The 27,458-nt window shown below is 46.1% G+C and overlaps 12 protein-coding genes across 12 annotated transcripts; 8 read left to right on the forward strand and 4 right to left on the reverse strand.

Moving 5' to 3' along the window:
- Nucleotides 1-66: 66 nt before the first annotated feature.
- On the forward strand, nt 67-511 carry HO133_002268 (uncharacterized protein; the record flags this gene model as incomplete). The annotated part of the gene is made up of 2 exons (XM_037293195.1): nt 67-148; nt 207-511. The coding sequence occupies 2 exons, from the start codon at nt 67-69 to the stop codon at nt 509-511; spliced, it is 387 nt and encodes a 128-aa protein (XP_037150848.1).
- A 1,991-nt stretch (nt 512-2,502) lies between these two features.
- On the forward strand, nt 2,503-5,039 carry HO133_002269 (uncharacterized protein; the record flags this gene model as incomplete). Its single annotated transcript, XM_037293196.1, has 5 exons — nt 2,503-2,658; nt 2,725-3,003; nt 3,063-3,609; nt 3,692-4,440; nt 4,506-5,039. 5 exons carry the CDS (start codon nt 2,503-2,505, stop codon nt 5,037-5,039), a joined length of 2,265 nt encoding a protein of 754 aa, XP_037150849.1.
- Nucleotides 5,040-5,078: 39 nt separating this feature from the next.
- HO133_002270 (uncharacterized protein) lies at nt 5,079-5,926 on the forward strand (the record flags this gene model as incomplete). Its single annotated transcript, XM_037293197.1, is given in 2 exon segments — nt 5,079-5,626; nt 5,641-5,926. The coding sequence occupies 2 exon segments, from the start codon at nt 5,079-5,081 to the stop codon at nt 5,924-5,926; spliced, it is 834 nt and encodes a 277-aa protein (XP_037150850.1).
- A 1,724-nt stretch (nt 5,927-7,650) lies between these two features.
- HO133_002271 (uncharacterized protein) lies at nt 7,651-8,788 on the reverse strand (the record flags this gene model as incomplete). Its single annotated transcript, XM_037293198.1, has 2 exons — nt 7,651-7,992; nt 8,384-8,788. 2 exons carry the CDS (start codon nt 8,786-8,788, stop codon nt 7,651-7,653), a joined length of 747 nt encoding a protein of 248 aa, XP_037150851.1.
- Nucleotides 8,789-10,075: 1,287 nt separating this feature from the next.
- HO133_002272 (uncharacterized protein) lies at nt 10,076-11,881 on the forward strand (the record flags this gene model as incomplete). The annotated part of the gene is made up of 1 exon (XM_037293199.1): nt 10,076-11,881. The coding sequence occupies one exon, from the start codon at nt 10,076-10,078 to the stop codon at nt 11,879-11,881; it is 1,806 nt and encodes a 601-aa protein (XP_037150852.1).
- A 297-nt stretch (nt 11,882-12,178) lies between these two features.
- Nucleotides 12,179-12,828, forward strand: HO133_002273 (uncharacterized protein; the record flags this gene model as incomplete). The annotated part of the gene is made up of 2 exons (XM_037293200.1): nt 12,179-12,332; nt 12,719-12,828. 2 exons carry the CDS (start codon nt 12,179-12,181, stop codon nt 12,826-12,828), a joined length of 264 nt encoding a protein of 87 aa, XP_037150853.1.
- Nucleotides 12,829-13,169: 341 nt separating this feature from the next.
- Nucleotides 13,170-14,516, forward strand: HO133_002274 (uncharacterized protein; the record flags this gene model as incomplete). Its single annotated transcript, XM_037293201.1, has 2 exons — nt 13,170-13,261; nt 13,424-14,516. The coding sequence occupies 2 exons, from the start codon at nt 13,170-13,172 to the stop codon at nt 14,514-14,516; spliced, it is 1,185 nt and encodes a 394-aa protein (XP_037150854.1).
- Nucleotides 14,517-16,010: 1,494 nt separating this feature from the next.
- On the reverse strand, nt 16,011-16,301 carry HO133_002275 (uncharacterized protein; the record flags this gene model as incomplete). Its single annotated transcript, XM_037293202.1, has 2 exons — nt 16,011-16,090; nt 16,160-16,301. The coding sequence occupies 2 exons, from the start codon at nt 16,299-16,301 to the stop codon at nt 16,011-16,013; spliced, it is 222 nt and encodes a 73-aa protein (XP_037150855.1).
- Nucleotides 16,302-17,035: 734 nt separating this feature from the next.
- HO133_002276 (uncharacterized protein) lies at nt 17,036-17,971 on the reverse strand (the record flags this gene model as incomplete). The annotated part of the gene is made up of 1 exon (XM_037293203.1): nt 17,036-17,971. One exon carries the CDS (start codon nt 17,969-17,971, stop codon nt 17,036-17,038), a length of 936 nt encoding a protein of 311 aa, XP_037150856.1.
- A 1,609-nt stretch (nt 17,972-19,580) lies between these two features.
- Nucleotides 19,581-21,332, forward strand: HO133_002277 (uncharacterized protein; the record flags this gene model as incomplete). Its single annotated transcript, XM_037293204.1, has 7 exons — nt 19,581-19,667; nt 19,844-20,454; nt 20,513-20,583; nt 20,658-20,721; nt 20,782-20,881; nt 20,936-21,167; nt 21,220-21,332. 7 exons carry the CDS (start codon nt 19,581-19,583, stop codon nt 21,330-21,332), a joined length of 1,278 nt encoding a protein of 425 aa, XP_037150857.1.
- Nucleotides 21,333-22,460: 1,128 nt separating this feature from the next.
- On the forward strand, nt 22,461-23,042 carry HO133_002278 (uncharacterized protein; the record flags this gene model as incomplete). The annotated part of the gene is made up of 2 exons (XM_037293205.1): nt 22,461-22,679; nt 22,848-23,042. 2 exons carry the CDS (start codon nt 22,461-22,463, stop codon nt 23,040-23,042), a joined length of 414 nt encoding a protein of 137 aa, XP_037150858.1.
- A 352-nt stretch (nt 23,043-23,394) lies between these two features.
- On the reverse strand, nt 23,395-24,889 carry HO133_002279 (uncharacterized protein; the record flags this gene model as incomplete). The annotated part of the gene is made up of 4 exons (XM_037293206.1): nt 23,395-23,458; nt 23,523-24,505; nt 24,569-24,717; nt 24,775-24,889. The coding sequence occupies 4 exons, from the start codon at nt 24,887-24,889 to the stop codon at nt 23,395-23,397; spliced, it is 1,311 nt and encodes a 436-aa protein (XP_037150859.1).
- Between the last annotated feature and the right edge of the window lie 2,569 nt (nt 24,890-27,458).

The raw sequence follows: 27,458 nt of genomic DNA on the forward strand, positions 1-27,458 counted from the left end.
TACTTCACACTCGAGAAAATCGAGCCTCTCTTATTAAAAGTACAAAAACTTCAAGTATACGTGACAATGGCATCCCGCATCCTCCGTCTCTCCACACGCTCCCCGGCGTCCCTCCAACCACTCCGTTATCCCTTCACCCCACCCATCTGTACCTCTCCCCTTCCCCCTTTCTCCTTTACCAACTCATAGATTAACAACCGTAACAGTCCGCCGCAGCCTCACAACCACATACCCCCGTTTCGCCGAAGGCGACCTCGGCAACCCGCAATCGAGTTCCAGCGATCAAGCCCAGCTCAAGAAGACCCGCGGGACCGAGGGTGCCAATTCCCCAGATACAGCGAGTGTGCAACAACCTGTGTCGGAGCGGAGCGCTATTCCGGGCGACAAAGATGAGGGCACACCTACGGAGGATGCGGTGAAGAGGAGTCCAGAGGAGCCAGCGGAGAAGAAGAGGGAGAGCGTGGAGAAGCAGGGGGAGAAGCCGCTAGGGCCAGAGGATGAGCAGAAATGAAGGGGGAGGGGGGCCAGGGTTTGAGAAAGGAAGCTTTTTGCTTTGACAGCGGCAGTGCAATGGCTTCTAGGGGAGGGGAATTTTCACTTCGATATCGAAGAATATATTGAATCTGCTATGTCTTTCCCGGCGTCTCTCAGCATTTCAAGGACTGATAGACTTGGAGTCATGATGCTGATCACATGAACGGAATTAACAACAGCCCTCCCTGCCATTGGCCGCTTTAATCGAACCTTCTAAAAAACATTTCGTGCCATCAGCAAGCTTGACGGACCAGCTGCGGCACCCTCTTGTTATCCTCCTCACCACGCTCATATCCGAACGAAATAGTCTCCCTCGCTGGTCAGGCCACTACATCTCCATATGTTTTGGGCAGGTATGCTTGATAGTGCAGAACACGTTGCTCAAGTGAATATTGACTTTCATACCAGCATGGAAGACTAATGTTAGACAGAGCAAGAGAAAAGTTCCCGACGGTCTATACAGATATTCTGGACGGGTAAATAGAAGCCTTGTAATATCTGGACTGCCCAAGCTCTCGTTACCTTTGTGTCCCAGCTCTCTCACATCCTCGGAGAACGTAACGGATGAAGAACGGTGTGCAATTCTGAAGTTCAACATCTGTTTGCATAGAAGGCGCATTTGATGCAATGTTCCCGAGCTGCATTCCGCCGCTGCGATCTATCGCGACTTTGGAACAACCCACATCCCGAGCCAACAGACCCTTGGTCGGGTTTCCTCGTTCGAATCGACGCCAAGAACTGCAGCATGCTTTCGTCTTCCTCTCGAGCAGCGGCTCCGCATCCGATCTGATTATCAGCCCACCCTACCGCAAAACTTTCTTTGATCGAAAAGAGGCTTGACGGCGCTCTGACTGTCGCACTCAGACAGCCTTGTTCGAAACACACGAAATCGATGTGGCAGTCTGCTAGTGCCATCACGTAATCTATTGCTATGTTTAATGAAGTGGGCGAAAAGGCTGGGTCGCTGTACAACTACGCACACGATATGGATAGCCTGGTGCTGGATGAGAATGGGAAAGGGGAGGCCGAGAACGAGACTTTGGTCTAGCTGGTAAAGGTATTTTCAAACGAGCCTGTTCAAAGAGATGTGCACTCATGCAGACTCGAGGGTTTCGTTACGAGGTATACTTGATATATGTGACAATAAATAACATGTATTTTGTCTTTCTTTCCCGCTGTCTACTCTCTAGAAACTGATACTATTCTCAAGTTCTGTACCTTGAAGGTCTTGGTTTATTTTACACTTATGTTCATCAAAGAATTGTTGTTTAATTACACCTAATGATCAACAGCACTCGTCCCGTCCCTTCCCGCACTATGGGTCCGAGGTTGAGTTCCTGGACCGTGTTTTTGAGCTTGACATACCCATTCTGCATACGTTTTAAGGTATTTAGAAAGGATGTGCAAGCCACATGCATTGCATCTTCACACCCTCGCATAAATTCGCCGAGAGCACCGAGGCTCGGCCCACCTTTTGTTTCGCCACGCTTGAACATTGATGGCTTTTACTAGACCCTGCAGATATGCATCCATAATCCAGTGTTCATATGGAGATTTCTCTTCCTGAGTGAGTTCTAGGAGTCGTATCCTTTTCAAACCATTTCTCCGGGCTTCTGCGATCACTGCTGCCCACCCAATGCAAGCCAAGCTTTCGCCAATTTGCCAAGAGACTGGCTCTGGCTCTGCAATGCGATTCACCAGCGGGTGAATGTAAAACGTACATTCTCTCAATCGAGCCACAATTTCTACGAATGTTTTCCCCTCTCGTCCTTGAGCCGTCTATCCTGAGGGCGTTTTATTCGCTTCATCCTTCCGCTCACTCGAGCTACACAGTGTTCAAGAACCGGCAAAAGTGCTCCAGCACCTTTGTACAACACCGGATTCCGATCTTCGCGAGCTCCATGCAGTGCTCCCGATGAGATTACCGGACAGGTCTGCAACCGGATAGAATCAGTCCAGCTCGCGGACATGCCATCAAGCGTCCAGACCAAGGTCAAGTATCTGGTTCTCGATGCCATCGCCTGTGCTATCGTAGGAGCAAAGCTGCCATGGTCAAAAGTAGCTACGCAGGCTGTATTGGACATTGAGGGGACTGGCAAGTGCGCCGTCTTTGGCTGGAACAAGGTACGTGCAAGCTTTACTTTTCCTTGAGTTCGGAATGTTCCCTGTTTGCTTGTACCCTGTACTTAGGACAGCCAGCGCACAAGTCCGCTCAATGCAGCCCTCTTGAATGGGTCTTTTATTCAAAGATTCGAGCTCGATGATGTCCACATTGATGCACCGTGGCATGCCAACTCAATCATACTGCCAGCTCTGTTCGCTGCAGCGGAGTACGCTCAGGGGTCGGATGCGGGATCGAAGATTGATGGTGCAACGTTCCTCATCTCCACGATCGTAGGCTTCGAGCTCGGCTCCCGAATCGGCCGTGCCCTCCACGGTCCTGATATGCTGAGCCGTGGGTGGCATAGCGTAGGTGTTCCTTCCGGAGACTTCAGTTCGGCTGCCAATAGCTGAATCATCCGAACCAGGGCGCCGTCTTCGGTCCTCCAGTCGCAGCAGCCGCGGTTTCAACCCTCCTTGATCTCACCTCCGGAAAGATAGAGGATTCCGTTGGCACAGCGTGCACCCAGGCCTGCGATTTGATGTCTGCACAATATGAGAGCATGGCAAAGCGCATGCAGCACGCTTTTGCCGCCCGCAACGGACTCTTTGCCGCTTTGATGTCCAGAGAAAATTATACAGGCATCGATCAAGTTTTCGAGAGACCATATGGCGGCTATCTCTCTACCTTCGGTCAAGGCTCGACGTATGACCCCACTTACAAAGAGAACGAGCTCATTGGTTGCTTGGGACGGGACTGGAGAGGCATTGAAGGGATCAGACTCAAGGAATACAACTCGATGATCGCGACACATGCTCCTGTTGACTGCATTGCTACGCTGCAGGCAAAGCACCCCGAAAGATTCGCAGACCTCGGGTCCGTGAGCAAGATTGTGATCGAGCAGCCCAAGGCTCCTCACGCACACGGTGATCAGCAGATCGATCGACCCATCACAACGACCGGCGCTCAGATGAGTACGCGATACATCGCTGCTAGATCGAAAAGTCCTGCTCGAGCAATTCAGCGAGGCAAACCTTGAGCGCGATGATACTTGAGACTTGATCCGGAAGATTGACTGCGTGTGGAATGAAGAGTTTGACGAGAAGAGTGCTTGGTACACGAGAGCGTCAGTAGAATTTACCGATGGCGAGAGCTGGGTGCAGGAATTGCCGGTCTTGAAAGCTATCGGAAGCCTTGTTTCTGGGTGTGGGATTAAGGAAAAATGGAGGGTGATATGTCCTCCTGCACGACCTGAGATCATTTCTGTCGCAAATCTCAGTGGCAGTATGGTCAACGAGATCCCAATGCTGATATCTGCGCTGAAAGTCTTTCTAAAGTCTTTACCGGTCGGTGTGAATATTAAAATCTGTTCCTTTGGATCCACTCACTCTTTCCTTTGGCCCAAAAGCCGATCATATGACAATGACTCGCTTAAGGAGGCGATAGCCCATGTCGAACATTTCAAGGCCGACTACTGCGGGACTGAGACTCAGAATGCCGTTCGAGCGGCCATCGACAGCCGTTTCGCAGACCCCGACTGCGAGATTCTGGTCTTGACTGACGGTGACATACGTCGCCAACACAAACTTTTCAGCTATCTCAACGACACTGTTGGCGGCAGCATTCGCGTGTTTCCACTAGGAATTGGCGATGGCGTTTCTACCAGCCTTGTTGAGGGTGTCGCTCGTGCTGGCAAAGGTTTCGCGCAGATGGTTAACGAAGGTGAGAAGCTTGACAACAAAAATGGTTCGTATGCTGGAGGCAGCATTGTCTCCGCACGTCTCAGACTACACTATGGAGTTCAGGTACGAGAAATCTACAAAAGAAGAGTGTGACGTGACGTGGGAGATGGTTGACAGACGGTATAAAGGTCATGCTTACCAAGCAAAAGGCACCACAGGAAACAACGGAAGAACATGAAAATCCCATCTCGCTCTTCGACTCAAGCATCAAGACAGAAGAGGAAGGGTGCCCGCTTTCGCTGGGCAATGACAATGAGGATCCGTATGCACATCTGCCAGGTGTTCCAACGCCAAAGCTGCTACAAGCACCACACCGGATACCTCCATTATTCCCTTTCGCACGAACTACAGCCTACCTCCTTCTGTCTCCTGATTCTACCCAAAAGACTCCCAAGTCGGTGATTTTGCGGGGCGCATCTCCACAAGGGCCTCTGGAGCTTGAGATCTCGATCCAAAGATTGCCTGAGCCAGGCAAAAAGATCCATCAGTTGGCTGCGAAGAAAATCATGCAAGAGCTCGAGGAAGGTCGAGGCTGGATCTGTGATGCCAAAGACAACGAGAGTGGAAGGCTATTGAAGGACATTCATCCCAGCTGTTTTGAGGAGATCGTCCAACGTGAGGCCGTTCGATTGGGGTTGCGATTCCAAGTGGGTGGGAAGTAGTGCTCGTTCATAGCCGTATCTGGGAACGAACACACGAATATGAAGCCTTCCGAAGACGATAAGCAAAGCGTTGAGGCCGTAGTCCAAGAGTGCACATTATCTTTTGGTAAGTCCGAATCTTGCCCTTCAGCAGGAATCGGATCCGATGAAGCCGAAGAAAGTGACGAGGACATGGGTTTTGGTTTATTCGACACTCCCCCTCCTAGGGAAATTACGCCACCAGAGGGATGCCACTCTAGGTTCTTTTCGCATTATTCTAGAGAACGTGGAGGGAGTCCGACCAAAGAAAACGGCAGAGGCCGCGGTGGCCGACGCACTACCCCACCATCTCAGAGTAGAGAGACAGCCACCCGCTCAGCGGGTTCACCAGCTCAAAGCGCCTCTTTGGCTCAATTTCTGCTAGTCCGCCTCTTCGCTTTCACAACATCGGATATGAGCAATCCTTCCGATCGCCAACTACACTTACTGGCAGTGCCAATGGTATGTTCGGTCCAATGGCATCGGCTGGTCCGTCCTCTCAGTTTGGTGCAGCGGCGGTCGAAGAACGTTTTGAGGCCCTTGGCTCCACCTAAAGAAATAACAGACATGTTGCTACCGACAGTGAAAAAGTCATTTCCATCATCGAGCTGCAAGACTTCGAGGGCTCCTGGACTGAGGCGACGCAGCTTACCAGTACCATGGGTATCAAGGAAAAAATCCTGTGTACAAAGATGGAATCGTACTGGATCACCTGGGTGGTTGTTGCGTTTCTGGAGCAAAAGATGGGCAAAGAGAGGGAGACTTGGGATCTGGTGATTTGCAAGGCAAAAACGTGGTTGAAGGGGAATTTTTTTCGGACGGAGGTCTTGGAGGCGGAGGCTCGTCAAGTTATTCAACAGTGGAATTGAAAGAGTGTTCTTCTTAGGCGTATCGGCGTGGCGGAAGGATTTAAGAGAGAAAAGTAAGTAGTTGTTGTTACAAGACTAGAACTTGCTCGCTTTTGGTTAATATAGAAAGACGAGCGAACGGAAAAGTTGGGCTGACAAAGAGCAAAGTACTGCGTCCTTTCAAGAGGCAAGGTCGTTCCAGAGCGGCTTCATGTCTCCCTGTTGGTCGAGGTTTTGATCGCCATTTGCGTATAACTAGTCCCGAATACCCCACACATCTTGCTAATCTCTGATCTCCGCAAGCAAAACTCCATCAGCAAACCATGGCTCCCTTGCGAGATCCAATGCATCCACGGCCAGCTCCCAAGCAAGCACCACCCTCAGGCCCAAAGGCTCCTGAACCCACTTATGGTACTGAGCAGGAGCACTTGGCCACCCACGACGGAAGAGTGAAAAAACTTCCACAAATCTCGTTGCTGTGTTTCAAACAGGTGTCATAACACTCACTGGCGGGATGCAGCGCCCAACTCGGACAAGCTTTCACGTCCTGGTGAAGAGACTGGGCATTTGTTCCTGACGCGATAGCATTTCCAGCAGCTCCTAGCATAACGTTCGCTTGGAACACATCAATAGTATATCAAGTAGGTCATCCCGCGCCCTTTATCATGCATCACGACGCGAACACACCGAGAGTTCTGGCCAATCGGCCAGAAGCATCGCGCTAGGTCACAAAGGGACTAGCTGCTGGGATCACTTACTCTATCTGGATACTGTTATTCCCACCCGAAAATAGACTTGGCAGCACGCGCTCTTCTCTACGCGCTGGTGGCGCTTTTAAACTGGGGAAGGGAATCAATCTCAAGCAGCCATTTTTATCCTGCATTTCTGTCACAAGTTTGGGCGTCAGAGATGTACCGTATGACGCAAAGTCTCGTCTTCATTCCTTCACCTCTGCCTGCAGGCTGCAGGAACGTTCTAAGTCTGAAACGAAGGGTTTCACCTTGCTCTTTTGGTTATTGTGATAACCATTACATCCTTCATTCAGCGCCTAATGGGGCCCTCCACTTCCTCATAGAGACCATCAAGTTTCAAAAAGACCTAGGCTTTGCATAGATTCTGATCCGAAGGCTGCGACAGGCGCTATTGACCGAGAGCATGAGGCCGAGCTGACTCCGCAAGGTTACAATAAATTGTAACACGAAAATAGACTGCTTTACTTGACCAGGGCAGATCGAATTATAAGTACTACCCTTCCTTCAGCAGTTGTCATCAAGTGCTCGTGCCTGCTTTGTCTTGCTTGCCTCTCTCAAAGTTTCGTTGTCTCACAAAGTCTCCCTTTTCGCAGGCGTTCTTCGCTATGCATACCTTTCGGGAGTCGTCACGTGCAGCTGTACACGTTGTGTGGTTTTCCTTTGTCAACCTAATAGACGCTATATGCTACTATCCAGATAAATCGGTCGCCACGGGCTATCAACCATGCAACGCATCTGTCGCCGAGGGGGTTTACAGTGCATGCTGCGCTGAAGGGGACGGCTGTTCAACAACCGGCTACTGTTTCGGTGGCTCTGGGTTTACCTACCGCGGTGGTTGCACCGATGTGAATTGGGCGTCGGAATCATGTTGTCCCTCGTGTAGATCTGGTACTCAATTCTCGCTTTCCAGAGCGACATCACCTGCGCTGACACAACGATAGATTCTATACATAGCTTCAGCAACCTGTATCCCTGCCCTGTTAATAGTGGCTCTTATACGATAACTTGGTGCTGTGGAGCGGTGGAAGGCAGCTCGCAGGCTGCGGCTGGCTGTTGCGATACCTCTGACTTCACCATGAATGCCGCTGGCATCGGAAGCTTTTTCGGAGTAGCCCAGGTAAACAATGCGTCGACTGCAACTTCATCCACTCCAGCTGCCTCCACATCAGCCACCGCATTCACCTCCTCGAAACCTGCAACGGCTTCGAAATCGGCAAGCTCATCGACCACTTCATCTTCTAAGCCTGCATCGTCATCTAATCGATCAGCGGCAATCGGAGCGGGAGTCGGCGTACCACTAGGCGTACTACTGCTTTCATGTTTGGCCTTGCTGCTCTATCGGGAACGTAAGCAGCGGCTTCGCGCGCAGAAAGTGACTGATGATATCTATGCTGCTATGAAAGTGAGAGAGGCAAAGGGAATATACCAAGGCTACGAGATGAGCATTCAGGCAGGGCGTCAGGAGCTCGGCTCTAATCAGAAGCAACTTGGAGAGTTGGACACACGTTCAGACAATGTGTATGAAGCGGACGGGCAGCCGTAATATGATGGCTATCAGTCTGGACGGGGGCCTACGACACCATCCCTGCTATGTAAGAAAGAGATCTGAGGCGGTAATTCAAAAACCATTCTTTCATTCACAAAGAAAAGGGCTAAACAGCTATTTGTTGCCTCAATCCGCAAGTGCCGAAACGTGAACCACCCGTCATCCCCGAAGGTCAGCAACTCGATCCCACCGACCCATACCATGCGTTTCTCTCAACTCGACCAATTCCTCCTCCATCTCCTCCTGGAAGCCCTTCAACGCCTCCCTCAGCCTCGCTCGCTCGAAAATTAGTGCGACATAAGTAAAGGGACGATTTCTCTCCACCCACAAACCGTGGTTGATCTCTGCGATATTTGTTTCTAGTTCCGTGGTAATTTGGTCCAGCTCTCGGACTATGTTCGCTTCGATGCGAGAGGCGCAGCGCACGCAGAGGGTGGGGGCGGCGTTGATTGTGGTCGTATGGAAAATAGAGACGGTGCCGTCACAGCGATTTCGCGTGTGAGAATAGGACTTGCAATGCTGGAGGGGGTGGGCTTTTTGATGGTGGCCACATGAGGTGGAGACTTGAAGATTACCCTGACACATTGTGGTTGCGGTCTTTTCTTCCTGAAGCTGAGTGTTTTCGGTGAAGCAACCGAGATGAGAGAAGTCGCTATGAGGGTTGAACACCGTCACGATTATGCTGAAAGTCTGAAAATGCAAACAGGGATTGCATCCAAGATTCAATGTCATTCAATGTCATTCAATGTCATTCAATGTCATCGCCTCTCGGCGTACAAGGGATAAGGGAAGTGAAAAGCCTGTCACACTCGACTGCCAGTGTACCATCTCCAAGTCTAGCTTTCGCTTTCCTTTGAGTGGCAAGCAACAAAGGTAGGTCTCTTTGTCGATTTGGCTGCAATTGTTCCTTCTTTGTGACGCAGGGAAATGAGATTGTGGCAAAGAAATGACAATTCTATCTATCCCTTTGTGAGGTGGCCAAAGGATTCTCGTGGCAAGGAGAATGCCATCTTCCTCTACATCCCGTGTTTCACAAGGGAGATCAATTCGTCCATGACAGATCATCACTCCTCCCCACTTTGCTGTTCGAACCCCTTGAATGTTTGATGTCTATGTTTCTGCTATTCCTTCAGTGTTGCGTGCCTCTCTCTTATTTCCCTATCTTTGCCTTTGTGGAGACCTTGTCATGGCGTGATATGAGCTCTCCAATGTGCTCTTCGTGTACACTACAATCCGACACGTAGAGTCCAGGGACTCGCACAATGATCAATGACACGAGCGCTTCGATCTCCCGCCTAGGATCAAAGTTGTCTCTGGGGTTTGCAATGTCTCTTGATTGTGACCATTGACGAACTGGCAGCGTCAAGCAGGATCTTCAAGCTATATTGTACAAGCTGGAAATGTTTGGTTGCTCAATCTCTGGCCGAGGGGGTGTACAGGTAGAGAACAGATTATGGAACCGTGATTTCGACCTGGATATCGTTCCCGAAGTATTCTGTCCCATGGTCGAGAGCGACGTTTCTAATCCACCCGGTTCGAGATTCTCCGGCGCTTAGCGAAACGTCGACCAATCTTTCAAAATGACTGAATATGTGCAAAACCCTTTAGCAGAGAGATGAGCCAAGAGTTAGGTTCGTCATCTTCAAGCTCATACTCGTACACGAGACATTGGCACTGCTGTCCTCCATGCTTCCGCCCTGTGAGACCGGATATCATGCGTAGCGGAAGATTTCCGCCGCCTGGTCGCGAGGCGACAACCACTTGATTTCACCATCTACCTTGGACTGCTACCTAAGAGTTCAGCCCCAACAGATCTGTCGTCGATTTTCTCATCAAAGACACTCTACAATATTGACCCAATCTTCGGCCGAGATGGCATCACAAGGGTTTTTCAAGTACACACAGTTACAACCATTGTTGAACATGACTAGAGTGGTCAATATACTACCAGGAGATCATTCATCGCCGATTCAGTGCGAAGTAAGGGCGATAAATCTTGATAAGCCTCCGCCATACTGTGCACTGTCATACGTCTGGGGCAAACACTCAAAAGGCTACAAAATATTCATAGACCAAACAGAGATGGGTGTTACGCAAAGTCTGTATGAAGCCCTGCAACATTTGCGCTCACATGAGGAGACTCGCACATTTTGGATTGACGCTATATGCATTAACCAGCTAGACATTGCGGAGAAGAGCGCCCAAGTCCGAAAAATGCAGCAGATATATGGGCGGTCCAGAGGAGTCCTGATTTGGCTTGGGCCCGAAGGAGATGGAAGCGCCTCAGCGCTAGCGCTAGCATCCACAATCTCAGCATACTGGTCAGATCAGGGGCTCAATCTCAGTGATGCTGAGTCGGAGTTTCGGAGTAAGAGTTTAGCTGATTTGTCCACTCTTTTGGATGAGTGCAACTCCAAATTTGATACTACACCTGTAGAAGCGTTCAGATCCCTGATTACTCGGGATTGGTTCGAACGGGTATGGACGGTTCAAGAGGCGGCGGCACCCGTCAAAACGAAGACTATCCAGTGTGGAGACTCTAAGATCGATTGGTGGAGTTTTATTGCTGCGGCCAAATTTCTTTCTCATGCCATTCAACGACCGGATCTGAAAGTGTATTTCCCAAACACTAGTGCTCTCGGCACCACCTCTATGCGCGGGCTCTTCAATCTGGATCATCTTCAAAGATTGATTGGGGGTGGGAAGTATCAAGCAGATCTCCTAGGAACGCTTGCCAATTATCGACACTACAAGGCTACAGACCCAAGGGACAAGGTATATGCATTGCTGGGTTTAGTCACCGAAGCCTTGACGGATATCTTGGTTTGCGATTACGTTCTAGATCTCCCGACTGTTTACTCCAAAGTGGCTGAACATTGCATATTGCATCGAGGTTCTCTTGAATGTTTGGGCTATTGCAATCCTTCCTCGCGGGACCTTGACTTACCTTCGTGGGTCCCGAACTGGCGCGATCCTAGCGTTAGACATCCTTTAGCCTATCTTTCAAAGCACAGACCAAGTATCTGCGCTTCAGATCCCGCAGCGAAAAGGATTTACTCCTCTAGTGCTGATGTTACGTCTCAGAAACGTCATCTATCCTTCTCAAAAATTCAAAAACCGAAGCTCGTTACTGAAGGATTCTGTATAGGCAAGGCTGTGGCCACCGGTCTTCCATACTACCAAGATGCACATCGCGACTCCGAGAGCGACGTCATAAAGGGATGGGAGCCGGAGAACCTCCAAGGTGTTTACGAACCAACCGGCGAGACAATTCTTGAGGCTTTCAGCCGTACCATCGTGGCCGACGTTGCCAAGAAAGGACCTCTGAGGGAGCGAGGCTACAGTGTTGATTGGAGTTTCTGGCGTTCTATAAAAGACTACACACAACAACCCGCATCACCCCAGCGGCGAGTTGAATGGGGCTCTCTTCTTTTCGCAACAGTTGGTAGGAGTTTTGTCTTGTCAGATAGGGGCTACATGTGCTTGGCTCCGGGGGAAACTCGGCCTGGCGATGAGATTTGTCTCCTCCTTGGAGGCCACGTTTTCTACATTCTCCGCCCAGTCGGCGAAAGCTGGTCTTTTGTCGGCGAGTGCTATGTTCATGGGTTCATGGATGGCGAAGCGATGAGTCTCCTTGTGAATGGAACCTTTGAGCTTCAGGAATTTACGATCGTTTAGATGAGCTACAATCCACCTTCAACACTTGTCTACCGTACAATCTCTGGTTTTTGCAGAATGTTTGCTAAAATTGTAAAACGAGCGAATTGATCACAGCGTTGGGGATCCTTAGCACAGATTGGTGCCATCAGCATCACCCATAACTGTCGCAGTTTCTTCAGTCTGCCTATCTATCACCCCCTGGATCTAATCTCGTTCGCATTTTTCGACTCCGCAACGCAACAGTCTTAGAGACCATGGATGCTGTCCACAGTCTTCAATCATTACAGCGCTACGCTCACAGTATCTCCCGCCACCATGGCATTTCTCTGCGATTTAGCCAACGGAGGTCCGAACGACAAAGCTTCCAAATTCCAGGATAAGGTGTCGAGGAATGCCGTTGATTATAGTCAGCCTCAAGCGGGCAAGGATCTGACCAGCTGCATCCAGTTGAAGGTGAAGAGGAACAGCGGTAAATCAATGGTCCATGGCGGCGCAGCTTCACTGTTCGTCGTACTGCCTGAATGTTGGAACCAGCCTTTGTTGAATTGTATGTGCCTCGTTGGTGCAGCGGTAGTTTCACCATCGGGTAGGCCATATGTCTGGTGTAGTATGTATCTACTTTGTGAGGTTTCAGGACCGTGCTGAATCAGAATGAGCGGGATAGAATCAGACATCTCCACTTGTCTCCAATCCTGTGTCTCAGGTTTGCATTCATCTGTTATTCATGGGCCAAATTATCGGAATTTATTGACCGTTTGATTTTGGCAGGCTTTAAAAGGCTCCAGTCCAGTTCTATGTTGTGTACTGGGTAGTAAGACATGTCCTGTGCTCTTGCAAATTGCAATGATGATACAGAAGATAAGAAGCACCGCAACACCATTGTACCAGCGCTGTTAGGAATTGAACCTAATACGAACTCAATATCTCCGCCAAACAAATACCTCCAACAACAGATACTAGACTAGAAAATAAGAAGCACCGCAACACCATTGTACCAGCGCCATTAGGAATCGAACCTAATACGAACTAAATACCCCCAACAACAAGACTGATCGGCGGACGTGCAGATATTGGTATTTCGACGGTGCCCTGTCCTCGATACGGTAAAAGGGCGGGAGGGGCCGCATGGTACATTCTCGTCTGCCAGTTCACACTACCTTTCATCTGTTTGTGTTTGCTCAAGTTCATCTCTTGCAGTGATAAAATGCATATTCCAATACCACACTTTTGTACCATATCATGACAGCATTTCTATTAAATCCTAGATAGACCAAGTCAGTGTTTACCGTGTGCACTGCTCTTGACAATGGCGTCTACTCCAAGCTCTGAATCTACGGGCTGGACTCCACCCGAAGGCAATTGTGATAAATGCGGAGCCCCTGCTTCTTGGGCAGAAGAGTATGTTACTTTTCAGTCCTTTCCTTTTGCATGAGACCTCTTTCTCAGGTCTTGAGACGCGTTGTAGGTGCATAATATTTTTGCCTTTTGCGTTTGTTCTTGACTTATCTTTTAACCGTTGGGTTTCGAACTCACCAACGCAATGCTGACGGGCAAGTATAGCTGGACAAAAGACTTGTCATGGTATGATGGCGCCAAACTCCATATGGCTACTTATTTTGCAAGCCCACGCATGTGGCCCTTAGGGTACATACTTGGTAGTCAGTATTCACCCCTCAATCTGGAGCAACAATTTCCAAACCTCAACTGGAGGGACCGCTTCGAAGATCTTCTCGCACTCGAGTCTGGGAAAAAGATGATCAGTGCAGTCAGCAGACAGAAAGAGGCCGCAACCGCCTCTCGCATCCGCAGTGAGAGTGTCCACGATGACATCTCTCGTGTGAATCAAGATCTGCAGCGCAACCAAGATTATGTTGTCCTACTGCAGAATTTTCGAGAAATATCACTTCGCAGGAAAGATACTGCCTTTGTCTCGGTGATTGACGATGACGGACTACCATTCCAGAGAAAATGCTCCGAAACGATCATCGCAAATGGGAAAGCTCTCATTGACAGCCTCAAAAATCTTCAGAACAAACCGGCTAGCAGCTACAAAAGGAGAGTACATTGGATCACTTCTCTCATCTCGAGCGGTGCGATGCTAGGATGGGAGTCGGCGGTTTACGACAGCGCAGACGGGTGGTTGGCAGATGTCTACAAGGCTGACAGCTCCGGAGACGGTCATATATTCTCTGAGTTGGATTTGACCATGATTTTCAAAGAAGGCTCTCAACTGGATTTCAGGAGCCCCACATGGTCGACATATTGGGGTTCTTACCAGGTTAGCTACCCGCAAATCGAGCAGCTCTGCCCGGAGGGAGACGCAGATCCAGACGCAGATCAAACATACGATACCATTGAGAATATTCGCCCGTCTATAATCTCACAATTAACAACAGCGCAACGGAGAAAGTCGTGGAACGGCAGCATTGAGACGCGGGTTGTGCTTAAGAACCGCTTCACCAACGGCAAGGAGGAAGAGAAGACGATCGTGAATGATGCTTCGAAGGTTCTCGAAGAGGTGGAAAAGGCACATGCTTCTGTCAAAGAAAGGCATAACGCTATCGGTCTCGCACTTTGGGAGCTGTCATACCGAAAGCAGCAAGATAATCTTGCTGTCGCGAAGGAAATGGAAGATGAGGAGGGGGTGGAGTAGAACGCTCCAAGAGGGACGCAATATGTTTTCTGCGGTTCAATGGTATTTCCCCTCGCTCCTGGCATAATCGGAATGCATGCTGACTCATTGAGATACCATTCGACGGTTTAGGATACCCATGACTGTCCATTTCCTTCTCTGGTGGACCAGCTTTACGAACCATTTTTGTGGTATGATCCTCGTTCTTTGCGCATGATGCGAGACAACCTGACATTTTCCAACAGAGCTCGATGATGGAAGAATCCTTCCAGCCTTGGGTAAAGACGTGGCACTGGGCCGACCTATTCTCTCATCCAGAGACTTTTCTTGAATCGATCATTAATGCATGCTATTAGCGCCCATACCCATAGAAGCGACTGAATGAAACCGGGAAAATTTCCTCCGATGCACCTTCTTCGATGACAATAACCCTCTGTACGAACCTCGAGCCACCCGTTCCTCATTAACCCACCATATTCCCCACAACAAGCCCGACCCCCTTTTCCTCCTCTTCAAACCTCAAACCCTCTCCCTCTTCCTCCTCCAGCCCCAACCCAACTCTGAAGAACAAGCACCCTATCTACCCCAGAACCACACCGACCCTCTCCCAACACCTCTCAACCAAACTTTCAACGTGCTCCCCAAATCCCATCCCCTCCCCCCTCATCGCGGTCGCCAGAACGTAGAAACACCATTCGTGCCTGTGTCTCGGGCCCGGTCCCCATCTTGTGAACCGTACACTTCTTCCAGTAACCCCCAAGCAGTTCCGCCATCCTCGTGCCCACCAATCCGCTCACGTACCCCATCCTCGCAACACTCCCATGTCGAGACCCACCCCACACGTGGACATCTCCCACGCTCGCGTTTACTCCGCGCAAGCATCTCGATGCGCGGACCGCTGCATCCCGTCTCAGTAAGCGTCTCGCGGGAGGCATCGGTTTGGCAGGCTTGGTCGCTTCGGGTGTTGTGACGGTCCGGGAGGGGGGGGTTGTTTTTTGGATTCTGGCTCGCGGCGGTAGGTGAGCGAGGTAGGGTACCGGGTATGCGTTGCCGTTGGGTTTGCGGAAGGTGGATACCTGAGGCGGACGATTGCTGCTGATTGAGGAAGAAGGTTGGAGGGTTGAGAGGGTGTGAGATGGAGTGTTTTGCGTTGTGAGATGAGAAGAGAAGAGTTGGGGTGGGGGGGGGTGTGCTCCGTCGTTTCGATCTGGCTGATATCGAAGTCGGCGGTTCACCACGTATTATCATCCACCCCGTCACTCGCACATACTCACTGGTTTTCAGGCATTAATGCTCGAATAGACTGGCACGAGAAACCCTCTGTCCACGATGCATGGATTCTGCCTCCCACGTTGCGAAAGAATAGACGGTTCGATGTCGTTAGAAAACGTAGTCAGTTTCCACAGAATTTTTGTCAGGAACGTAACGCTGCCCAAGAAGCCTGTACCTACTCGTCCCTCTCCAAGCGTCCTCCTAGAGACCATCGTCTTCGCTCATTGAAGCTTGACCACCTTGTCACACCGCCATATCCCGGTCAGGCACCACGGCGCTGCTTCCAGTGTCTGGGCTTCCCAGTCCGACCATGATGCTCCTCTCTGGAATCATTGGCTTTCAAAGCTCATCCCCAGACCCTTTGTTCCCTTCAAGTTTCTTCCAGATCTTACGATCATGGAATTGCTCCCTGCTCGGCACAGTCCAGCTGCCTATGTCGTTCTCGATGGTGAAGTACTCCCCATCGGCACCAAGGCCTTCTCCTTCCCTGATGTTCCTCCCGTACTTGAATCGCTTGCTCGCGCTCATGGGCATAAAGTTCGTTCTCTGTGCAGAAGCACCTGCGCGCGAAAGGTCTGCTTTACATGACGGGTTTCCTGGGTGTGAGCAGCCCGCTGCTGCGTCTTCTTCTTATCGAACTCTGCCATCAAATCACGGGTTTAAGCGCTTGACATGGTCGACGAAGGTGGGAAGTCCCAAGTTAATTTGGGCAGCAAGTGCAGATAAGGATGCTCCGTCCGAGGGAGAATTTGTCGTCGGTGGCGCTGGGTTGGATTGCGTTGAGCTAGATGGTCCTACAGCTGAAGACCCTAGGCCTAATCGCATTGACCCTGATGATGTTGATCGGGAATCTGTTAGTGTTGAGGTTAGTGGTACTGAACCCAAGTCGGGGGCCGCAGGAGCCTTTGGAGGAAGAGAGTGCGACATTGTACTTTGCCTCGAACGTTTTCAAGGTTTGGCTCAGATTGAATCTTCGTCTTTGCAGTCTAGATGACAACCGAAATCACGGTTGGCTCGGAGTGCTGAAACTTGAAGGCTACGGGGCCATCGGTATATAAATATCATTAGACGCTAGGTGTCCAACATTCCCGCGCAGGTTCCAAAAGTTTGTGGACAGGTGGAGCGTCGAAGGTAGAACCACCGATGACGAGACGGCCAGACACTTTCAGCATACCTCGAAAGCTCTAGACTTGCTTGGAGTAAACCTGAGACGACGGATGTTTTCTGTCGTCGGAGCTGTCCGCAGTAAAGCCCACGTTGGCAAAGGCTTACTTCTTCGCACGAGAAGCTTCCATCGCAGTCCTCATCTCATCCAGAAGCTCTGGATGCGTATTCTCAATTAGCCTGAGCCACTCTGCGTCTCTCTCCAGATCGCGTCTCTGCGCCTCCTCAGCAGCAAGTCTCGTACGATCGTTCCACCTTCCCTCCCAAAGGTCCTCAATAGCGTTCCTCGCCTTGTCGATAGTCGCCTGATACTCCTCATGAAGCATAATAACTTGGTCAGTAGCATCCTGCTGGATACGCGCTAGACTTTTGGTATGAGTAATAGAAAGCGACTGAATTCGCTCTTCCAGTGCAGCGACTTTCGCAGCACACCCTTCCCTACCTCTCTCTAAGTCTCGATCTAGCGTTTTCTGCATTTCAGCAACGCTAGCAGCAGCGTCTTCGCGAATGCGCTCTATTTCGCGATTGTTGGCCTTCCATTCTTTTCGATAAGCTTGGTCGACGGCTTCTCGGGTTGCGGCCAGTTCTTGCACATGGGTTTTCAACTGTTGATCATGCGCCTCATAGATGCGGGCAAGCTGACGGGCGTGATTTTCGTCGATGGTGCGCACGACACGGCCGTAATGAATACTGAGAGCATTTTCGGGGTCGGCAGTCGATGGAGTTGGCGGTTGCTCTGAGTCGTTGCCGCTTGGCGCGGAGGTTTGGATGGGTGCTGGCCTGGGTGCTTGGTCTTCATACGGGGGTAGAGAGGGCGCAATGGAACGGATGCTGTACATGGATCCAGGCCGAGTGGAGGTAGTTCGAGCAGCGTTGCCTTCGAGGACATCGTCAATCTGGAAATGCCCTTGCGGCAAGGTGGAAATGCTGAATTTTGTCCCGGTCGAAATGACACTAGATGCCCTTGATCGGACTGAAACTACTTCAGAATTACTGGTACCTTCTCTCGGTTCAGGATTGTCTGCCTGATTATCTGCCATATTGTACAGTAGTGGCTGGTTCACGATGAGGGTCATGGCCACTCGTTACTCGTATATGGGCGTAGTTCCGAGAACTTGAAGTCAAAGAGCAAGCATTGTATTTCCAATGCCAGGCTACAAGGCTACAAGGCTGCGAGTCTTCAAGGTTCTTTGAAAACGTCGCAAAGACGGCTGATTAAAATAGAAACGAGCAGGCAGACAATTTGTCGTCAAGATTGTCGGTAAGTGCACAGCCTTCCGATATCGCAACACGCCAGTCAACCAACAGACTAGCTCTTGTTGGAAAGAGGTAACCCTGCCCTTTTTTGTGTTTGGTTCCCCTGGTATTTGATTGTGTTTGGTCCCGTTCATCCGATATTCTAAGAACTTAATAATCTTAATTTGTATATTATTACTACATTTATAAAATTTATATTTATATTTATATATTAATAATATATATTAATTTCTAATTTATTTTTTTTTTAATTTTTTAAAATCTTAATAATTAAATAATTAATAATTAAAATATATTATAAAACTTTATATTTTTTTTTTTAATTATTAATAATATTTAAATTATATATTATTTATAAATTACTTAGATATATTTATAATAAATTTTTAATAATTTTAATAAGTATATTTTAAAATTAGTTATTCTTAATAATTTCTAAATAAATATATAATATATAATTAATATATTTTAGTTATCTTAGTTTTATGATAGTTGAGATGGTAATTTTAAAACTTATTAATCTTTATATTTGAATTTTTTAAATCGAAAAAAATCTATTTATTTATAGTTTTTTTATATTTATTGTTGAAGTTAATAGACTGATTTTTTGATTTGGCTAAATGTTGTTTTTTGACTTTTATTTGTTATGTGTTAATTTAATGTTAGTGATTATCTTTTATTTAAATATATTTTTATTTTTTATATCTAAGTATTATAATTAAATTAATTTTTTTTATTTTTTATATTAGAAATAATATAAATAATTTAAGTTTGTATTTTTTTAAGTTTATAGTATTTAAATTATTTTAAATTTACTAAGTTTTAAGTGTAAATAAAATATTTGGAATATTAAATTATGATAAATTATTAAAAAAAAAAAATACTAGCTCTTGTTGCTCGAACAGAGTCACGAGATCTGTCTCTTCTAACAGAACCAATTCTTACCAATTATCACCAAGTCTTACCATGTCAGTTTCTGAGGACAAATGCGATTGCAACTTGCAAGTCAGTTGAGTCAGCTTACAGCGCATCCCTAAGGTCTAAGGTACGCTGCAGTCAGACTTTGCTTTAGCGTAAGTATTGTCGCGGTGAAATCAATCCCCGCTGCCCGGGGCACCCCTATGCCCAGTGAAACTACGTAGCAGTAGTAAGCCTCACAGAAGTCAAGCACATCATCATACATGGAGAATCCTCATTGGAGGAGATTAGCTAATCAATGCACGGCGACTTTGGCGCCCACTCATCACAACAAGTAAGCAATGAAGAATAAAAAGCCTGAGAAGAACGACGAGAACAGGGTTGAATCAGGCTCACTATACCAGATAGGCTCAAGCCCTTTTCTTCTTCTATATACATGTGATCAGGTTTTTTCTATCAAAGTCCCTTAAACTTATGCCTCTCAAAGTGATTGTCGTCGGAGCAGGTATTGGAGGTCTGTGCGCGGCTACATCGCTGCGACAAGCAGGACACGATGTCGAGGTAGGTTCAAAGAATTTGCGAGTGTTTCTTTCTTGCCCGTTATCATTTTATCGAGCAGATGGCATTTTCATAGTTCCATGCTTCTCGTTGGTAGAGAAACGATGATGCTCATCCTGGTTGGGTTAGCGGCCAGCTGAGTTGTCCTTCCTACTGATCGTGGATACTGCTCTGTTTAGATCTTCGAAAGGTCAAGCTTCACGGGCGAGGTGGGTGCTGCGCTGGTCTTGACACCAAATGGTAGTCGAATCCTTTCAAGTCTCGGATTCTCCTTCGAGCGAGCCCGCGCCTGCAAAATGGTACAATGGGACACGATACTCGGAGATTCGATGGGGCGTGTGGCCAGTCTCGACCTGAGCATGGCTGAGCAAAGATTCGGCGCTCCTCTTTGGTCGGTGCATCGCGTGGACCTGCACAACGAGCTCCTTCGTTTGGCAACTAGCGAAGATACACCAGGCTCGAAACCAGTCACTCTTCGGCTGGGAGCACAGGTGGTGGATGCTTCGACAGATGGCTCAATTACGCTAAAGGATGGTTCACGTCATGCTGCAGACCTGATTGTAGGCGCTGATGGACTTCATTCGGTCTTGCGAGGCACCGTTTTGACACATGATACCAAGGCGTCCGCTAGCGGCTTGAGCGCGTTCAGGTTCTTGATGGATACAACAATGCTGGAGGATGATGCAAAGCTTGCACAGGTAGTCGAGGCTAGAGGTCCAGGGCTTTCTCTCATCATCGACGCGAAAGAGACCATCAGTGAACGTCACGTGGTGTGGTATCCATGTCGGGAGTGGGTTACTCACTGTTGAACCGCACTACCGAGATCCTCATGCTAATCAAGCCACCAGCGGCGAAGTCCAGAACTTCGTAGGCATTCATCCGACACGACCAGCGGATCATGAAGAAACGGAAACGGAAGGTAAGACTAGAAGTTGAAATCCATCGACATTTCTGGTTGGACCGCAAGCTAAATTCATTGGTGGGGGCCCTAAGCAATGAAGGAATCCATGCTCAAGGAGTTTGGTCACTTCAATCCAGGAATTGTCCGGATTATTTCGTATGTTGCAATACCTGCATACGTACGTTGGGCATAACAACTTGCTGACCTGCTGTGCAGCCGGTCTTCGCACGTAAAGTGTTGGCCGCTCTATGTTCACGAACCCCTACCTACATGGTACAATGGCAGAGTCATTCTAATCGGGGATGCTGCCCATCCGGTGTGTCGACCTTTCACAATGCACCAAGCTAAGCGATCATGACTGACAAATCAGATGATGCCGTTCGGTGGGCAGGGTTCTAACTCTGCGATGGAGGACGCTGGGGCGCTAGGCCATTTATTCCGATCCGTTCATGATCCTGCGACGATCGAAAAACGGCTGCAGTTGTTTTGGCTTGTCAGAAAAGACCGGGTCTCCAGAACCCAGATCATGGCAAGTGTTAGAGCCGGTAGGGAAAAAGAAGTGGAGCAGGAGCTTAAGAAGTATGCCGATCCGCCAGGATCAGGTACGTTTTGCATAGCCTGAAAATTATTGGAAAAAGCTCACTGGGAGCACAGCCGTTCCGTCTACACACCAAGAACGAACTGACCACGACTATAATTATGATGTTTTCGCAAAATGTGAGGAAGTACTTTTAGAAGGACAAATGGGGGAGATAAAGGTCGAGTAGCCACTCCTTTCCCAAGCTTCCGAGACTTGAAAGATCGACAGGATGATGCTCAGCTGCTACTGGACAGTTCAAGGATTCGAAAAGAGATCAAAATTGGTTGGTAGGCTGAGTAGGTTCCTTTTTTCCGTTGAAGCGTCGCAAGATACTCGAGGTTGGATGAGTCTTCAGGGATCTAGCCGTTAGCATCGTCTAAGGATCTGATGAGGGCGAACGGTCTGGATAGCAGTCCCAAACTTATTGCCGCCATAAAAAGACGAGGCGTACATGAATGACATGATAGGAAAGTCCATATGCACGATCATGCGGCTGAACAATCAAAGATCGTTTCATCAAGCTCCTCCCCTCAGCTTTCATATGATAATGCTTGTAGTTGTCCGACTTCTTTCGGAACGCTTTTCCAAGACGTATTGCAGGATTGCACACTTATAAGAAGAACAACAAATAGCGTTGTCCGACCATATAAATGTGGAGACCTTTATAACAGAGCCGAACTCTGGCGCCAGTCAGTGATCAAAGTCGATCGCGACTCGCGAGCTCATCGACGTGGGGCTGAGAGACCGGGTGCTGGGCCGAGCCTAGCTGTACCTTAGCGTATTCAGGATGTTTTTAATACCCGGATGCTCATGTATTGAGAGACAGCACGTCCTTTCCGCATCCCTCAATAACTTCTCAACCAAGGCCTTTATGAAAACAGTCCTGGTACGCAACATCTTTTTCAGATACATCTCTACACTTTCACAGCTGAACCTATCCTCGGAATCGTCCTCGTCGTCAAGCTGCGCAGTGGTGGTATAGTGCGACCTTACTCAATTGGGCTTAAATACTTGTCCGGATATTAAAAAAACCCCGGTATTGGGGTAACAGTTCCCGACCTGAAATCCCCGCCCGGGCGCCGGCATGCGGAGGCTAATGCAGGGCAAATCGACCTGGAAAAGTGATCAATCGTGGACTGCGAAACCCGTTCGATAAGCGTACCACACGGTTCGCATACAACCTCGACTCCCCTCTCTTCGCTCCCATCCACACTCTTCTTCTTCTTCTCCTTCTCCTTCTTCTTCTTCTCCTACTACTCTCTCCTCTCCCGATCGACCCCGGAGCTCCAAATCCAAAGCTCCCATTCATTCACAAATGCCTCCTCCTCCGAACACGCCCCTCGGCCCGAACCCGGCCTTGAATCTCAACCGGGGATATCAGACCGGTTCCTCCCCCACGGCAGACGACGCGTCGGATCCGACTTCCTCGAGGCGGACGGGTGAGATGCGGCAGGAGGGTGACCGGCGCGAGCGGGCTGCCATGGTTCTGGGGAGTTGGGAGCAACTGTCGTGGCACAGTCACACGTATGGGGAGGTGTGTTTGATTTTTATCTTTTCATCCCCCCTCCTTTTTGGGGAATCGCATGGCTGTCATCTACTGCTTCCTTAATCTTTGTCATTTTCACTGGCCGGAGTGAGCATCTGGTCAAGCGCGAGTGCTCGCCAGTGGACATCATGACTGATTGATGGTGGTTGGAGGAAGAGTATCCCGCAGACGAGGCTGAGGCTCGAAAAGATCATGAATGGACTCGAGGCTGGAAGCGGAGAGGAGGAGTGGGAGGATGAGGGAGAGGGTGACGAGAAGGGGAAGGAGAGGGAGAGGGAGAAGGTGGAGAAGCAAAAGAGGATACGCAGGACTGAGGGGAATGCTAGGAAAAGGACAGCTGAGAATGGTTAGGACGGTGGTTGCTGGTGAGATGGGAAGACCGGCTACGACGACTATGATCAGTATGAATCACGCCAGCATGAGGCATGCGCTATGATGCAATGGTATTAAATTAGGCCAACAGCGGTAGATCCGTCAATGTCTATGTACAATATACAACATTCTCTTCTCTATCGACTGTAGAAAATGCTGCTCGCTACAGCTCTTGCCTCGCGTCCTCCAATGGCCTTTCTTCCTCATTGACCAGGCTTGCAGTATCACCAACCTGCTTTCTTGTGCTGACTTCTCGGGTTCTCAACCGCGATCGCATCGCTGCTAGCTTCATCGTCAATCCTTGAGCGTTACCTCTCATGACTGCTAGTTGTTATTGGAGAGGCTCGGAGCTGGAAGAGAGTCTGTTAAGGTGGAGGTAGACGTCTGTGCCGTATCTATAGCACCAGGCCAAGTCAGTAATCATACCTTGGTCGAAGTGCGATTTTCCGAAGTACTGACCCTTCCATACTTATGAGTTTCAGATCACCGCCAAAATACCTCGCGTACAATCTACTGATGGGCAAACCGTACCCAAATCCAGCCATGGGCGCCTTGAAATCACTTTTGTTGAAGTCGGGATCCAAATTTGGCGTAGTCTCCACAGTTGTGTACATGTACGTCCAGACCAGCGGTATGGAAGATCTTGGGATACCACCTCCCTCATCCGAAACCTTGATCGTTATATCCTCCTTACCCTCTGCAATGATGACTTTGGTCACAGGAAATTCCTGCTTGTCTTGCCCATGCGTCTCGACGACTGCACGCAACGAATTCTTGAGAGTCTCAAACAACATATGTGACAGATGTCCTGGCACGTACATAAAGTGGAGATCTGCTTTGCAAACCAACTGAACCTTGGGTGCATCGAAAAGGCCGTAATGATCTTCGCACACGAATCGAGCATTGTCGATAGCTTCTTGGGCAAGTTCCCGCACGTTCGTCTTGGTACATATTATACCCACGTAGTTCGGTTCTATTGCTTGTTTTTGGTCTGTAAGGGCGATATGCTGACCTATCAGCATTCGAATACCTATTCGAGACATGTAGAATCGATCCAGGAAAGATTGGATATTGTTATCAATCTGCATCCGTTGCCGTTTCCGTTTGTATTCGAGTATGCCCTGTGCAACGGTGGTCACTACACTGTCATGCCGCCTCTTGATTCCTTCCAAGGTCCTGGAGAAGCGCTTGTTGTAGTCATTGAGTTCCGGCGGCCAGTCTCCCTCATCATCTGTAGACGCATAGTACCTCCTAGAAGAACCTTTGCCCCCACCATTGGAATTACCATTTGTCTGTTGCGACCTGTACTGGCCCTGTTTGACACTAGGGTTGTGTGTAGTCTGGCTCAATATCTTTGAATCTCGCCCGTTTTGCTTCATTGGCCGTAGCAGTCGCTCTCGAACATCCGACGGTAGATTGGGCCGTGGGAGTGTAGTGATGTCCTGGCGATGAGTCAGTCAACAAGGTCTCGTGGTGGCACTCGGACCACCCTGAGATTATCTTACTTCGAATGACTGCGAATACCAATCCTGGACTTTTTGGATCGAGGGTATATCATTCAGTCCATCAGGCAGATCTCCAAGTTCTTGGACTCGATGTGCTAAGCGTATGGGAAGCTCTTCAGAGAGGAATTGGGAGGCGCGGAAGAGGGTGCCTACATTATTATGCAGTCAGCAGAAGATGTGTCCGTTACTCCCCAGTGTACTCGTACCTGTGGATGGTCTTTCACCAAACTGCACCATCTGCCTCAAGCTCACTCCAGTGGCAGGGAAACCAGAGTAGTGTTTGATGGTATCCATCAACCTCTCGGACTTCTTCCATGACATGCTAATTGTTCAGGCCTTTCGGCCTGTGTTCCGTTATGGAGACCAATGGCTTCTGAGTCTCCGCGCTGCTCCACTGAAAGATTTGGTCCAAACGAAGAGGTCACCAGATGCTCTGTGGTGCCTGCAAGAGAAGGGCGATGCCTGGGTCAATTACTCAAGCTCTGTGCACGACATGTACTTGCGAGCGGGCTTACTGAGCAAGAAGCTGATCAATTGAAGATTCCAGAGGTATCAATGGAAGTTGGAGGTGTTTGTTATATCTTTTTATTGCCTGAGTCATTGTCATTGTCATTCGTTCGACATGAACTCCGAAGTTCGCCCGGCGGGAGTTTCCCCACATTTCGCCTAACCCTGTCACCCGAGGGACCCCTGTAGGCTGTGCACTTCTATTCTCCGCTGAGGCGTGAAAAACTTTGACTGAGTCTTATGCCGGCTTTGAGAAGAAGCTACAGGTACCTATAGTACCTATTAACAGACCCAGACCATATGAAGAAGCAAGGATTGGGAAAGAGGGGGAGAAGAGTCGTCGCCTTTTCTCCTTTTGCGTACCAATCAATTCCCGGGTTACGCATTGTTGAAGAATTTGCCAACTCAACAGCTTTTTTTTAATAAAAAAATGGAAAAAAACACCCCCGTTGAATTATAATTATTAAAAAAAAAAAAAAAAAAAAAAAAAATATACCCTCTTAAAAAAAAAACAACAAAAAAAGTTTTCCAAAAAAAAAAAAAAAAAAAATAAAAAAAAAAAAAAAAAAAAAATTAAATAAAAAAAAAAAAAAAAAAAAAAAAAAAAAAAATATATAAAAAAAAAAAAAAAAAAAAAAAAAAAAAAAAAAAAAAAAAAAAAAAAAAAATAAAAAAAAAAAAAAAAAAAAAAAAAAAAAAAAAAAAAAAAAAAAAAAAAAAAAAAAAAAAAAAAAAAAAAAAAAAAAAAAAAAAAAAAAAAAAAAAAAAAAAAAAAATTAAAAAAAAAAAAAAAAAAAAAAAAAAAAAAAAAAAAAAAAAAAAAAAAAAAAAAATTACACTATTTTTAACACTTAATAAAAAAAAAAAAAAAAAAAAAAAAAAAAAAAAAAAAAAAAAAAAAAAAAAAAATAAAAAAAAAAAAAAAAAAAAAAAAAAAAAAAAAAAAAAAATATAACTTTTATTTTTATAATAAAAAAAAAAAAATAAAAAAAAAAAAAAAAAAAAAAAAAATTAAAAAAATTTTAATTTTAAAAATAATTATTAAATATTAAAATTTAATACTTTATAAATTATAATAAAATTTTAATTAAATTTAAAAAATTTTTTTAAATATATTTAATATTTTTTTATATATTTTTAAAAAAAAAAAAAAAAAAAAAAAAAAAAAAAAAAAAAAAAAAAAAAAAAAAATATAAAAAAATTAAATTTTATATTTAAAATATTTTTAAAAAAAAAAAAAAAAAAAAAAAAAAAAAAAAAAAAAAAAAAAAAAAAAAAAAAAAAAAAAAAAAAAAAAAAAAAAAAAAAAAAAAAAAAAAAAAAAAAAAAAAAAAAAAAAAAAAAAAAAAAAAAAAAAAAAAAATTTCTTTATCTTCTAAGCTATTAAGAATTTAATATTCAATATTAGATATTACATTTATAAATAAATATAATATATATAATTTTATCTTCTTTTAATATATCTTAAATATCTTTATAATTACTTATTATAAAAACTTCTCTTATCTATAATAATAGTAGCTTAATTATTATCTCTAAGCGAATTAATTTTATATAGTTTTTTAAAAGAGAATTTAGAAATAATTATATAAAAAATTAGAAAAATTAAAAATATAAAAATAGAAATTTATATATCGCTATAGTTAAGAATAAAAATAGTTTATATCTCTTTAATAATAATATATAGCTATTATTATATAAAAAGTATTTAATATAAAATTTAATTATTTATTAAATAAATAAGAATTTTTTCTAATACTTATTCTTATTAAATTATTTTAAATATAATCTTATTAATATATATAAAAGAATAAGATAGAGCTAATTTAAAAACTTTGAATTTATATATATAGCTAATTATAAATTTAAGTTCGCTACGCTCTTTAATTAAATCGACTAAATTAGCTCGCTAGCTCTCTTAAGGCCTCTTATTAAAAAAATAAATATACGTTATTTATAAATAGAATAACTTTTTTATTTTCTATTAAAATTTTAAGATTTATTTTTAAATTATAGAATATAATCTACGCTTTTAGATAAAAAAAGAATTTTAAAAATTAATCTTATAATTATTAAAGTATAAGAAATTTAAATATTATATTAAGAAATTATTATAATTTAATTAATATATATATATAGTATAAAGTTATTAATTAATCTATATAATTTATAGATAGATATATGCGATATTAAGTCTACGCTAGTAATTCTATAAGAAATTCTAAGATATCTTATAATAATTATCTATAAAAAATAGAGAAATATTATATTCTTATAATAAGAAGTATCGAAATATCGAAAAATAATTGAAGATATCTAGCTAATTAGTAATATATATCTTATAAAATCTTCTATTAAAAATAAAAACTTTTAAATAAAGAAT

Source organism: Letharia lupina (assembly GCF_014066315.1).
Source record: "Letharia lupina isolate WasteWater1 chromosome Unknown contig_14, whole genome shotgun sequence".
Lineage (NCBI taxonomy): Eukaryota > Fungi > Ascomycota > Lecanoromycetes > Lecanorales > Parmeliaceae > Letharia > Letharia lupina.